At 46.3% G+C, this 13,830-nt stretch overlaps 1 protein-coding gene across 3 annotated transcripts in view; it reads right to left on the bottom strand.

The window, feature by feature from the left end:
* Window positions 1-8,685: 8,685 nt before the first annotated feature.
* The window catches only part of ESYT2 (extended synaptotagmin 2), a 104,084-nt gene continuing 98,939 nt past the window's right edge, over window positions 8,686-13,830 (bottom strand). For all 3 annotated transcript variants that reach the window (XM_051857038.2, XM_051857040.2, XM_051857041.2), the window contains 3 exons: window positions 12,708-12,813; window positions 11,797-11,846; window positions 8,686-11,681 (listed from right to left, as the gene is read on the bottom strand). In XM_051857038.2, the coding sequence (XP_051712998.1) occupies window positions 11,636-11,681; window positions 11,797-11,846; window positions 12,708-12,813 (202 nt within the window). In that variant the 3' untranslated portion in view covers window positions 8,686-11,635. The remainder of the gene's footprint in view (window positions 11,682-11,796; window positions 11,847-12,707; window positions 12,814-13,830) is intronic.

Genomic DNA, 13,830 nt, shown 5'->3' with positions numbered 1-13,830 from the left:
ACTAGCTTCCAGTTGTTGAAGGGGGAGGATGAACAGACGGAATACAGAGGGTTTGGGGGGGCAGTGAGACAGAACTCTAAATGGTACAGTGATGGTGGATACATGTCATATGTAGTCTAGTTGTCAAAGCCATAGATTGTGCAACACGAGTGAACAGAATGTAACTTGTGGACTCCAGGGCATTAGACTGGATCATGGTGGGCTCATCAGTGGTAACAAATGTACCATCCACCTTGATAATGGGGGAGGCTGTGCATATGAGGGAGCAGGGTAAACTGAGGGAAGTCGCTGTACCTTCCTCTGAATTTTGCTATGAACCTAAAACTCAAAGACGTTTATATTTACCTACATATAAATCTTGCACCCAACCAATAGAGAAGGTGTAGAAATTACAAAATTCAGACAGATTCTAAAAACTGACCACAATCCATGTCACAAAGGCTCAGTCCCCCAGCCCCGACAAATCAATACCACTTAGACTGACTGAAAAGTTAGAAGAAAAACATGTTCTGAGTCGTTTTTTTTTTTTTAAGATTTATTTTATTTATTTGAATGGCAGAGTTACAGAGAAAGAAAGGCACAGAGAGGACTTGCATCTGCTGGGTCACTCCCCAAATGGCCACAACAGCTGGGGCTGGGCCAGGTGGAAGCCAGGAGCCAGGAGCTTCCTCCAGGTCTCCCATGTGGGTGCAGGGACCCAAGCACCTGGGCCATCCTCTGCTGCCTTCCCAGACACTTTCATAGGGAGCTGGACTGGAAGTGAAGCAGCTGGGATTTGAACCGTTGCCCCTATGGGATGCTGGCACTGCAGGTGGTAGCTTAGCCCATTAGTGCCACAACACTGGCCCCCATGTTCTGAATCTTTAAAATGTTCTTCTGTGTAACTCATAGAATACAGAATTCATCCCAATGGAAATTATAATACACTTAGATCTAAAGACGAATGTCATTTCGTACTTTCTAAATGAAAGTACTTATTAAATTTGAAGCATGAGGGCTGGCACGCCAGCGCTGTGGCTCACTAGGCTAATCCTCCGCCTGCGGCACCGGCACCCAGGGTTCTAGTCCTGGTTGGGGCGCCGGATTCTGTCCCATTTGCCCCTCTTCCAGGCCCGCTCTCTGCTGTGGTCCGGGAGTGCAGTAGAGGATGGCCCAACTGTTTGGGTCCTGCACCCACAGGGGAGACCAGGATAAGTACCTGGCTCCTGGCTTCGGATTGGCGCAGCGCCAGCCATAGCGGCCATTTGGGGGGTGAACCAACGGAAGGAAGACCTTTCTCTCTGTCTCTCTCTCTCACTGTCTAACTGTCAAAAAAAAATTTGAAGGATGAAACTACAGCAACATGTAGGGTAAAACTATAGCCTTCAATACATTTATCTTAAAAATAAAGATGAAAAACTGAAGACATTATGAGAAGAAAAAGAGCATAAATGTAATGTAAATAGGAAAGCAAGAAAAGATTTTAAGTACAATGGAAGAAGACAAACAATCATCATATAACATTCCAGTGCCCGTATGGATGCTGGTGCTGCAGGTAGTAGCTTTATCGGCCACACCACGATGCTGGCCCCACGTTTACGTCCTTAAAACCAGGGAATATAAAAATGTAAAACAAGACATTCCCAAACCTTATTTCCTACACTTGACCAGAAAGAAAGAAAAGACTTGAGGACATATTTTGTCAGTCACTGTTGCTAGTATTTAGGGCATTCACATATTTAGATACTTATGATGACACATTTTTAGTATGCTATCTCTGGGCAGGTTTTTGGAAGAATTATTGCATAATAAATGATCCAAGAAGCTTATAGGCGTTATGTTTTAAGTTAAAATATTCATAAATAAGAAGCCTAGCTTAACTGAGAGTTGAAGCAGCTTGCAAAGCCAAGGACAAGAAAAAGGGAATCTTGGGCAAAACAAATACATTATTTGGTATTAAATATTTGTTATAAAGTTAAAGAGACTTCAACAAAAGAGAAGCAAAATATCCCTCACACTGAGGTGGGGTCACCTCCCTAGCAACAGAGAGGGCCACGTGAGGAAGAACCTTTCATTTTTTATTTTCAAATAGAAAAGCCACCACCCATGGCTCTACCTTCACTGTAGAGATTAGAATTCCACTCTGGTACCCTGCCCTTGTCCATACTTTCTGCCATATTCACGTCCATCAAATGCCTCCTTATTACTGTCAGGTTACCTGAGGCACTGAAGTAATCCAAGACACAAGAGGACTGGTTGACCATTTTGCCCAACTTAGGTTTAAATTCTTGAAAAGTCTGTGTGTGTGTGTGTGTGCACTCAGATGTTGTGTTGTGTGTGTTGTGCTGTGTCTTATGAGTGCTATGTGTATATTGCATCCATGTGTTGGGTATATTGTGTATGCGTGTGGTGGTGTGTGAATATTGGGTTTTGCGTATGCATCTGGGGTGTTTCATGTCTATATGAGAGACGGCGCTGACACCAGTCTGTTGTCTGATCCAGGTGAGATGCAGGTGGGGGTGCCGTCATCACACGTTGGAGAGAAACCTGTGATGAAAACCTGGGGCCGGCACCGCGGCTCACTGGGCTAATCCTCCGCCTTGCGGCGCCGGCACACCAGGTTCTAGTCCCGGTCGGGGTGCCGGATTCTGTCCCGGTTGCCCCTCTTCCAGGCCAGCTCTCTGCTGTGGCCAGGGAGTGCAGTGGAGGATGGCCCAGGTGCTTGGGCCCTGCACCCCATGGGAGACCAGGAGAAGCACCTGGCTCCTGCCTTCGGATCAGCGTGGTGCGCCGGCCGCGGCGGCCATTGGAGGGTGAACCAACGGCAAAGGAAGACCTTTCTCTCTGTCTCTCTCTCTCACTATCCACTCTGCCTGTCAAAAAGAAAAAAAAAAAAAAAAAAAAAAGAAAAGAAAACCTGGGTTATGGTTGCTGTTGCATAACCTGGCCTGGCCTAGGCCCTCATATGGAGCACCTGAAAATGAAATGAGCCAGGTTTCAGGAAGTGTGCTTGCCATGGTGACTGCAGAGCCTGAGCACATGTGTAGGTTGCTGGTAGAGGCCTCCCCTCTGACGAGAGCTAGTGTTTGAGGTTACTTCTGGGCCAAGGAGAGTTCTCTCTTTAAACCTAGAAGTCCTTGCTTCCATAAGCCTGGATTCTTGGGCAGCAGAAGCCAGATGCCATCTTTTGGTAGTGGGTGTGGACACGGAGATGGGCTGGATGCTGAGCCAGGAGGTGGCCTGATTTGGGCTTCAGGGGTCTCAAAGCAGGCCACTTCAGGAATTGATCGTTACCTCTATTTCATGCTTTTTTTTTGTAATTAATTTATTTGAAATTCAGAGTTACACAGAGAAGGAGAGGCAGAGAGAGAGAGAGAAAGACAGAGAGAGAGGGAGGGAGGAGAGAGACAGAGAGAGAGGTCTTCCATCCACTGGTTCACTCCCCAATTGGCCGCAACAGCCGGAGCTGGGCTGATCCGAAGCCAGGAGCCAGGAGCCTTTTCCGTGTCTCCCATGTGGGTGCAGGGGCCCAAGGACTGGGGCCATCTTCCACTGCTTTCCCAGGCCATAGCAGAGAGCTGGAAGTGGAGCAGCCAGGACTCAAACCGGCGCCTATAGGGGACGCTGACACTGAGGTGGCGACTTCTACCTGCTACGCCACAGCGCCGGCCCCTCCAAACTTGCTCTTGATTGGGCCCGTAAAGGCCAGGCTCTGCAAACATGAGTTACAATTTGCCCTGCACTGCTTAAACCCCTCCAGCACCGGCCACCACGCTTTTCTTATATCCTGGTCTTCAGTCAAACCTTGTTAAAAGGCACTGTGTTCTCTCTCACAAACATAATGCTGAATAAAAGAAGCCAGGACCCAATGTGTGGTTCCATTTATATAGAGCTCAAAATCTGGCAAAACTCATACATGGGAATTAGGATTGCTATCAGGACGCGGGTTGCTCCCGCAGAGGTGGGGACAGTAAATAGTAGTGGCACATCTGGGGATCCAGGACACTGAGGTTCTACGGCTGAAGCTGGCACTAGCTACGCAGGTGTGTTCAATTGAGGAAATTCATCAAGGCAATAAATTAGGATCTGTGCACGTATATTTTATGCCACAATGGATAAGAGTAATAAACTCTATCGCCTCGCTGTACTATGGAGAACAAAGGAAGCCATGTGCCCTCCACAAGGCGAGGTGGATCCTGGTGGAACACACAGGCCCAGTGGATGCAGGACCTCGGCAAGGTGGGGTGGAGGGGGGAAGTCAAGGGGCTCATTCTTGGACAAATGAGTGAGAATACCCAGGAATCTATGAGGAAATGGGGGGTTGGGGAGGAGGGAGACACCTCTGACAATCTGGCTGCTGGAGGTTCATACTTTAACTTGGGTATAAAAGAAAAGTATAATACAATGCCACTATAGTCCCGAACCGGTGGAGGGGCAGTACAGTCGCCGCATTCTGCTTTGATGTTGAGTAAAGATTTGGGGCAACTTGATAGCTACCTTTGTCCCAGTACTGCGTGCTAGGTGCTGTCCCAAACAATCTGCAGGTGTTAATCTCCCAGAACCACTGGGTAGCTGTCTCGTGGCTATTCCTGCTCTGCAGTCGTGTGACTTGTCTCAGCGCGCGGCGGGGCAGAAGTGGGTCTGAACACCACTGGATGACACTGCTTCCCAGAATTGAGGCAACCACAAACCAGAAACAGCAGGGGAAACCTAGGAGATGCTTCTTTTTAGAGATTGGTTATAAATATGTGCAAAGAAAAAAGAGACATATATTTCTTAGTATTTCTTGGAGGATGTTTTGCTAAAAAAAATGAAAAATGAAAAAGAAAAAAAAATCTAGGAGGGACAGCATTGGTGCAGCAGGTTATGCCACTGCCCACAACAATGGCATCACATATGAGTGCCAGTACAAGTCCCAGCTGCTCTGCTTCTAATCCAGCTCCCTGCTAATGCGCCTGGGAAGGCAGCAGCAGATGACCCAAGTGTTGGGCCCCTGCACCCGTGTGGGAGACCCAGATGGAGTTCCAGGCTCCTGGCTTCGACCTGGCCCAGCTCTGGCTGTTGAGGCCATTTGGGAAGTTAAACAGCAAATGGAAGATTACTTTAACTCTGCATTTCAACTAAATAAATCTTTAAAAAAAAATCTGCCAATGCTTTAATTTGCCTTTTATTTTTGGACAACTGCTGGAGACAGGATTCCTGGCTTGCTTCCAGACTTGCATCTCTCATCCCTCTGCTAATGGGCTGAGGTTTCTCAGAGACATTCGGCTGCTCTCCGACCCAGGAGCACGTAGCCTCCAGAGCTTCGTCTCTGACTGTGAACAGCCTAGGTTATGCCTGGGTGTGGCCCCCTTTGGCGTGTCCTACTTAGTTACTTGAACTTCCTTAATGTGTAACATTTTCCATGCCAGTGTGTGAGTGTTTGCCCATTATTTCATCCCCTTTCCTTTTCTGGAACTCCCATGTGTGCTGGTGCCCTGCCCATTTTTCTTCATTCTTGAAGTTCCTCAGAGTAGATCACCTCCATTGACGTAGTTTGTTGATTCTTTCCTCTCTCAGCTCAAATTTATTGCTGAACTCCCCTAGTGAATTTTGCATTCCCTTGACTTCAAACCCCAAAATTTCTATTATTATTTCTGTTAATTTTTCTTTATCAATAGCCTCAGTTATAGTGAAACATCCTTCTAATTTTCCTTTAATTCTTTATAGTTTTATTTTAAAACTTACATATAATAGCTGATTTATGATCTTGTTTTGCTTTAACTCCAACATCTGGACTTTTTTTTTTTAAAGATTTATTTATTTATTTGAAAGAGTTACACACAGAGAGAAGGAGAAGCAGAGAGAGAGAGAGAGAAAGAGAGAGAGAGAGAGAGGGAGAGAGAGAGAGAGAGAGAGAGAGAGAGGGGGAGAGGGAGAGAGAGAGAGAGAGAGAGAGAGAGGTCTTCTATCTACTGGTTCACTCCCCAATTGGCCGCAACGGCCAGGGCTGAGCCGATCCGAAGGCAGGAGCCAGAAGCTTCTTCCGGGTCTCCCACGTGGGTGCAGGGGCCCAAGGACTTGGGCCATCTTCTACTGCTTTTCCAGGCCATAGCAGAGGGCTGCATCGGAAGTGGAGCAGCCAGGACTTGAACTGGCGCCCATATGAGACGCTGGCACTGCAGGCAGCTGCTTTATCCGTGAAGCCACAGTGCTGGCCCCTATCTGGACTTTCTTAGAGACTGTTTCAGAATGCCCCCTAACCCCACTCCCCACGGACCCCTAGCCATGAATGGTCTATAGTTTACTATTTACTACTTATACCATTTTACTATTACATCTCTCATGATTTTGGAGTTGAAAACTAGACAGGTATTTGGCTACGATTAAGATCCCTGCATCCCATTCGCATTGGAGCGCCTGGGTTTGTTTTCCACCCCTGACTCCTGATTCTAGGTTCCTGGTAACACAAAGCTTGGCAGGCAGTGGCGATGGCTCAAGTAGCTGGGTTACTGCCAACGATGTAGATCTGGGCTGAGTTCCCAGATGTAGATCTGGATTGAAGGTGGTGGCCCAGCCAGACTTGTCATGGGGTAAGGAGTCAGTGGGTGAGAGTCTCTCTCTGCCTCTCAAACAAATTAAAATAATAAAAAAAAAGATATACAGTGTGGTAGCTCTGTAAACAAGACCCCTCTCCCTCCCTCTGGGCTTTGCTGTTGGGGAGGTTTGTTGTTGCTGCTTTTTGCTCAGCTTCTTGGATTAATTCTCTAAAAGGTGTGTCCTTTGTCATAGGCTGTCTCTGAAGTTTCACAGATTTCTGTATTCCGACCAGCTGGTTTCCCATGCTTGCTGAGGGGCTCCGTGTGCGTGTCACCGTTCACGGTGTGCCTTCGACTTTCCAGCAGGCAGCTTGCACCTCTGCCTTAGCCTTTGCTTCCTGCTTGCCCAGAATCACCACACCAACCAGTGACTAGACTGGGCGTCCTTATCAAACTCTCACTATTTTACTTATTTGAAAGGCAAGCATGCATTCACACACACAATCTTTCACCCACTGGTTCATCCCCAAATGACTGCAACAGCCAAGTCTGGGTCAGGCTCAAGCCAAGGGCCTGGAATTCAATCCAGGTCTTTCCTGTAAGTGGCAGGTGTACAGCCACTTGGACCATCACCTCCTACCTCTCAGGGTACACATTAGCAAAAGGCTGGTTTGGAAGGGGGCCAGGAACTCAATCCAGGTGTCCCAGGCGGGTGGCAGGAGACCAGCCTCCATCCAGGTGTCCCAGGCGGGTGGCAGGAGACCAGCCTCCATCCAGGTGTCCCAGGCGGGTGGCAGGAGACCAGCCTCCATCCAGGTGTCCAGGCGGGTGGCAGGAGACCAGCTACCTGAGCCATCAGTGCCGCACTAGCAGGAAGCTGGACTCACCAGTCGGAGTGGATACTGAAGTCAGGTACTGTGTGGAAGGAGACGCAGGCATCCCAACCATCATCCTAAATGCTAGGCCACATGCTTCCCCTTAGTACTATTCTGTATTATGCTCACCAGTACCTTTCATCTTCACTAAAAACTGTCAATAAGCGTCTCTGAGAGGAAATCCGTTCAAATCAATGAGTGGTACTTTTTATGGCCTGCCAAACTTTATGCGTCATTCACTTAACAGATACTTGGCTCATTAACTATGTGCCAAGAAAAGCCATCAGAAAACAAAAAATTACTCTCACATAAATTTTGCGAGTTTATGGCCTAGGCAGGAAAGTAAAAAAAAAAAAGTGCAACTACGTGGAGTGTGACAGCTCAGAATCTGGTGCTGAGAGCTATGGCAGGAAGAGCAGATCTGGGTGGCGGTGCTGGTGAAGACACCTGAGGAAATCCCTGGAGGCTGGGAGGTGGGGTGGAGTGGAGTGGACGTTAGCCAGCTGATGGGAGCATGGGGGAGTCCGAGGAATGCAGAGGAAGATCCTGGAGCTGCAGCATAAGGGGAAGAGGTACAGTGGGAGGAAACATGGCTGGGGAGGTCTCAGGGCCTCGTGCCCCTGTCCTTGTTCTAAGAGCCATGGAAAACAGTGGGGTGACGAGTTAAGATCTGCGCACAGAATACGCGGCGGGAGGCAGGGAAGCAGGGGTAAAGGCTGAAGACCAGGCGCTGACTGCTGGAGAGCACAGTGGCTTGGCCTAAGACAACAGGTGCAGTGCAGATACTGTATTCCCAGAACTCAGGAGTCTGGGAGGAAGGCAGATGGAGGCTTCAGGTGCTCCCAGGCCTCCAGCACACAGACAGACGTTTGAGAAACCAGACAGGAAGTAAACAGTGTTAAATGCTGAGAGGCTAGGAGACAGCCGACGAAGGACCGGCTCAGGTCTACCCCATCATGAGGAATGGATTGAAACAGTGATGAACGCCTCTAGCGTTTCCCCCTCCATCCGCTCAAGCTTTGGACTCAGACAGCGGCAGCAGCTGGTCTCACTTCTGTAACCATGTGCTCTGGTTACAGTCTCGTTACAGTCCAGCTGTTGTACTCATCATTAACCCTCGAAGAGCTGTTCTCTAAACCCCAGTCTGAGGGGCTAGGCAGAGTCACACTGAGATGGGAACAAAAGAACTGTATCAAGTGATCTGATGGAATTCACACAACAAATACAAATAGGATACTGTACCTGTTTCCCAAATTATCTGGTCCCACACTAAAAATTTCATTTTTGAAAGACAAAGGAGAAACAAAACACAATTGAGCTAACATAAAAGTTTTATTGAATAAATACGTGCACTGTCATGTAAAATTAGTTGACCAAAAAAGACATTCTATAATTAAAAAAAAAAAAAAAACAACCCTCTGCTGTTCTCCATTTGCAGTGGGTGATCCAGCAAGAACTGGAATTAATGTAGCAATAAGTGCACAGCTATACACAATGATTCGCATTTGGCTTAGGTTCCTGAAAAAGGACTGACAGCTTGATAAAGAATATCTGTAAAAGGAATTAGAGTACAGAATATAAATTGTGGCAAATATAGCTACAAGGCTTCTTCTGTTTTAGTCTGACACTTGAAAACAACACCTTTGGACTTTAAGGCACAGGAAAAGCAACCCACACATACAAGCTAACAGAGCTGCACTTCCGATTTGTCTCAGTTAATTTTCCTCCATTGGTTTGGCTTAAAGTGACAAGTTAGAGTTCTCTTTTCCTAGATAAGTCGGTTATTAAAACTAAAAACTAGCATTTTGAGAACAACTTGAAAGTGTTTCACCATTAGGATCCTGGAGTGCTGAGAGTATGGCCTTGAAGGTAATTCTTAACCTTCCCCACACAACACAAAGGGAGGGCTCATCTGGGAGGGCTCCAGTGCCTTGGAGTCATCCCCTTTCCTTCCTTCTGTTCAGAGAGTGGAGACAGCCCCAGAGGTGGCTACCCACCACCTGCAGGGGGGAACCTTGTGTGCAACCCCTGAGAGGCCCTCCCAACCTCAGTGAGCCAGAGGTCAGTGCACTGTGCTACGAAACTGGCTTCCCGTGGGCTTCGTACCTGTAGTTGTGTTTGTCTTGCCTTTTTGCGTAAGTAAAGCATCCCTGTAAGTAGAATACACACTGAACAGATTAAGTAGAGGGGTGTAAAACCCAGATGTTTAGGATGCTGGTAAGTACTGGCATGATGAAATTCTAGCAAGTGTTTTTCTGCTTTTATAGATAGTGACTGCAGCCCTTCGAGAGACCTCATTAAAAAAAAAAACAAAAACAAAAAAACACAAACTTTCAAAAAGTCCAACAGCATGGGTGAGCAGGTAGATTTGACAAGCTATTACTTGTCTTTCTCATGCTACTGAAATACCTTAAATGTTCTGTCTGCATACAGGTTCATATGTATGTGCAACAAATCCACCAACTTCCCCCTAGAATGATCAATGCTACACACTTATAGGAAATTATTTAGAAAGTGGCCTCAGGATAAAGTGCCATTAAACAGGAGACGGTGAGATTGTACTGGTCTTTATGATTAACATGAAATGCGTTGTGAAGCTATCAACAGCCTATAAATAAACGCATGGTTCAAAGTGTAAGCTATAAACTGAAACGAAGTGGAATCTGCCGCCAGGGAGGAGTGCAGAAACGACCACCAGCATCCACCATAGGCACTTTGGTATGTTTGGTCATAGGAGTGTCCCTCAGTTACTCATTGTGAAATGACGTAAGGTAACATCTCCAATTTCAGTTACAAAGCTACGTGTTCCCCGGTACGTGGATACATAGTTTAGAATGTTCTCATGGCTATTTTCATCACACAGCTTAAAATAGACACTTAAAAATCTTTCTGCATATGTGCGTGCTTTGTTTATAGACTTGCATAGCTCACGACACTGCCATACAGCCTCACCTCACAAGAGGTTTGGGGTATTCTTAAGTATACAAGACATGCTGTTAGCAGTCTAAAAAGGAAAAAACAATTTCAAGATAAAAACTGTATAACCACACCCCATGATTAAAGTCAGTCATGGCTTAAAGTAGGGAATCCCATGAAGGGTGAAGGGTGACTTAAAACCAACAGCTGCGGAGCTGGTTGCTGGTCAAACCCCTGGGTTCTTGCAGGGGCCCGTGCATCGGCAGGATGACAGCACACCCCACTTCAAAGATGACACATCCTATGTATGAGGTACAACTAGGTTCTGCTCACTCTAGCAGGGGGGTGCATGAGCTATCAGTTTGTAGTGCAATATCCTACCCACTCGCCCGGACCCACTTCGCCTTCAGGACAACATCATGCAGCTCTCCTGGACTGGGAAGCACTAGAAATGAACACAGCCCATGACGACTAGGGCACAACAGCTTAATTGCCAACGTTGAAAGCCTGTTCCCCTCTATTTTAGGAAAAGTATAATGTGTGTATCTGTGCACTATTTCATGAATAAGTTACAATAACCAATTAAAAATAAACTTAAGACATTTCATTCTATGTAAGAAATATCAGATTAGTACATTAAGGTTTATAAACCATGACAGCTCTCTTAATCCTTTATATTACTCAGTTATTAAACATTTTCCTTAGAAGCCCTTCAACTGATTGCTCAATAATACATCTATATATTTATGAAAATGTTAATATTTTGAATACCTTATCATTCATAATGGGCAGAAATATACGAATATTAATAATCTTGAAGTTTTTCTATTTAGAAAGAAACACCACAAAATAGGTCACTGTCAGAACTTTTTGTTGCAAAGATGAAAATGATTATTTGTCACAAGAATTTAATAAGTTTTAGAAGAAAATATATATTTCCTTGATCCATTTTCTTCTGAATTCAAATCAGCATGTAGAGATTATAAAAAATAGAGTCTATTTACATGGCATAGTACACCTCAGTGATATACAAAACAAGGCAACAATAAAGCATGTACATATATACGTTTCCTTAGATACAGCTGACACAGTTTACATAACACAATTAACTACTACCCTATTGCACAATGTCATAACTGGTGAAATCATAAAGGAAATTTAACAAACAAAATTTCATGATCATGTTGGCCAGATTTGCCTCGTATGGCAACAGTTCTATAAAACTATTAAGGTATGTATAACTAAATACATGAAACTATAAAAATAATGTTGGTTTGTCTGTGAGAGGGCTGTGTTCTGAGCAGAGGCGCGCGATGCGCCCAGGAGGGTGCCTCACGTCCGGTGTGGCTACGTGACCACCTGTGGTCTCCCCCCGTCTTCTGTGAGGTCATACCTGTGAGAGCACAGAAAGATGGTGACAGACACAGGGCAGGTTTGCAAAGGGGCCTGTCGTCCGCGAGGGGGTCTCTGTCTTTATTGTTGCATCTACCTGAGGTGGGGACACTCACCATTGGGTCCAGCCTTTGGCAAGGTCTTCAGATGCCAGAGCAACCAGCACCTGTGGATTATTAAAAAAATAAATAAATAAATAAAGTGGTTTGGGAAAGTAGGCTGAAGTACTTCCCTTAGATCGTCTACCACTTCCGATCTCTCTGATCTCCTCCTGTTCTACTCTAGCAATGTGGACCTCTGCTTTCCTGTGGCCCTCGTGTTTTGAGACTTCTTGCCCTACGATTCACCTATCAATGGTGTGGTAGATTACATCTAAAAGACCCCTTTCGATCCAGCAATCTGAAAACCCAGCATGAACATCGGTGAGGCTGACAGGGGTCCGGGCTGAGCTGCCCACATTCACGGCGGCAGTGGCTGCTGACGGTGAGTAGCCTCCTGCTGCCGCCGCCGCCACCGAGCGTCATCCGACGTCAGAACTCCTCTGCCCTCGCTTAACCTGCATGCACGCCACTGGGGAAGAAGAGTCTTATGCAAAAGTTAAATGTGACTATGGACCAAGACTAGAAGAAATTCAGAGCAACAAAATCAATGATTTGTCAGAAAAAGAACAGTGTGGTAGGTTGAAGAGGTAGAACTGTAAGACAATGAGTTTCCTTTCTGTTTTCCTTCAATGTAATATTTGAACAAAAATCTAAAAAAAAAAATCTACCTTTTCTCCACTAAGAGTTCATAGCTTTAGTGTGATTAAGAAGCCAGTAACAGGAATGTGTGAAACAATGACAACATCTGCAGACTAGACTACACCCACGGCTGAGCTGGACGCCCTCTCAGCCACTGTCTTATAAACACGCAGCCCGCGGGCTTTGCATTCCACATAGGCAGGTGTGATCTAGAAAGCCTGAAATTCAGCAAAATGCCTACTTGTTACAACGCGTAGGGTACAGTTAAGGATGTTTGAAAAACTTACTTTGCCAAGAAGCCCTTTGTCTTTGGACAGGAAGCCGCCACTGTTCTTCACAGCCACGTCCAGGGTTCTCCTCTGCACTTCAGGTAACGAGACGCTGAAATCAAAGCTGAAGCACAACAGAATCCATTTCACTTCCTCCGTAATTTTTCTGTGCTTTTTTTTTTTTTTAATTTACTTACTTGAAAGTGAGAGTTACAGAGAAGGAGGGAGGGACAGAGATCTTCCATCTGCTGTTTCCCTCTCCAAATGGCCACAATGATGTGGGCTGGGACAGACCGAACCCAGGAGCCTGGAGCTTCATCTGGGTCTCCCACATGGGTGCAGGGGCCCAAACACTTGGGGCCATCTTCTACTGCTTTCCCAGGCACATTAACAGGGAGCTGGATCAGAAGTGGAGCAGCAGGGACATGAACTGGCACCCACATGGGATGTCAGCATTGCAGGCTTTATCTGCAATGCCACAATGCTGGCCCCACACTTTCTTATAACTAAAAATGACATTTCTTCTCATGAGACTATTCCAAATGTTATTTTTATTGTAAAATTGAGCTCTTCTGGTTTTGATCTGGCATTTCATGAAGACTCAAAAGCAATTTTTTGCCTATTATTTCCAAAACAGAAGAGAAGACTCTGGCATGCTAGAAACATCTGGATCCCACTGTGCGTGGCTCCCTGCCTCTTGAGTGAGGAGTGTTTGGGCCTTGCGTGTCTGATTCTTCATGGGAGTCGCACTGTGGGACGGATTCCCAAATTCAGAGTAGTTTCCTTGCCTAGGCTTCAGGATTGCTCTTGCCTAATCTTTTTTTTTTTTTTTTTTTTAAGATTTATTTTATTTATTTGAAAGACAGAGTTACAGAGAGAGGTAGAGGCAGAGAGAGAGAGGTCTTCCATCTCCTGGTTCACTTCCTAGATGGCCACAACGACCGGAGCTGAGCCGATCTGAAGCCAGGAGCCAGGAGCTTCCTCTGGGTCTCTGACATGGGTGCAGGGGCCCAAGGACCCGGGCCATCCTCCACTGCTTCCCCAGGCCACAGCAGAGAGCTGGACGGGAAGAGGAGCAGCCGGGTCTCGAACTGGCGCCCACGTGGGATGCCGGCGCTGCATCTTGCCTAGTCTTTAGGCC

Source organism: Oryctolagus cuniculus, chromosome 7 (assembly GCF_964237555.1).
Source record: "Oryctolagus cuniculus chromosome 7, mOryCun1.1, whole genome shotgun sequence".
Taxonomy (NCBI): Eukaryota; Metazoa; Chordata; class Mammalia; order Lagomorpha; family Leporidae; genus Oryctolagus; species Oryctolagus cuniculus.
This window is presented reverse-complemented; position numbering and strand designations above follow the sequence as displayed.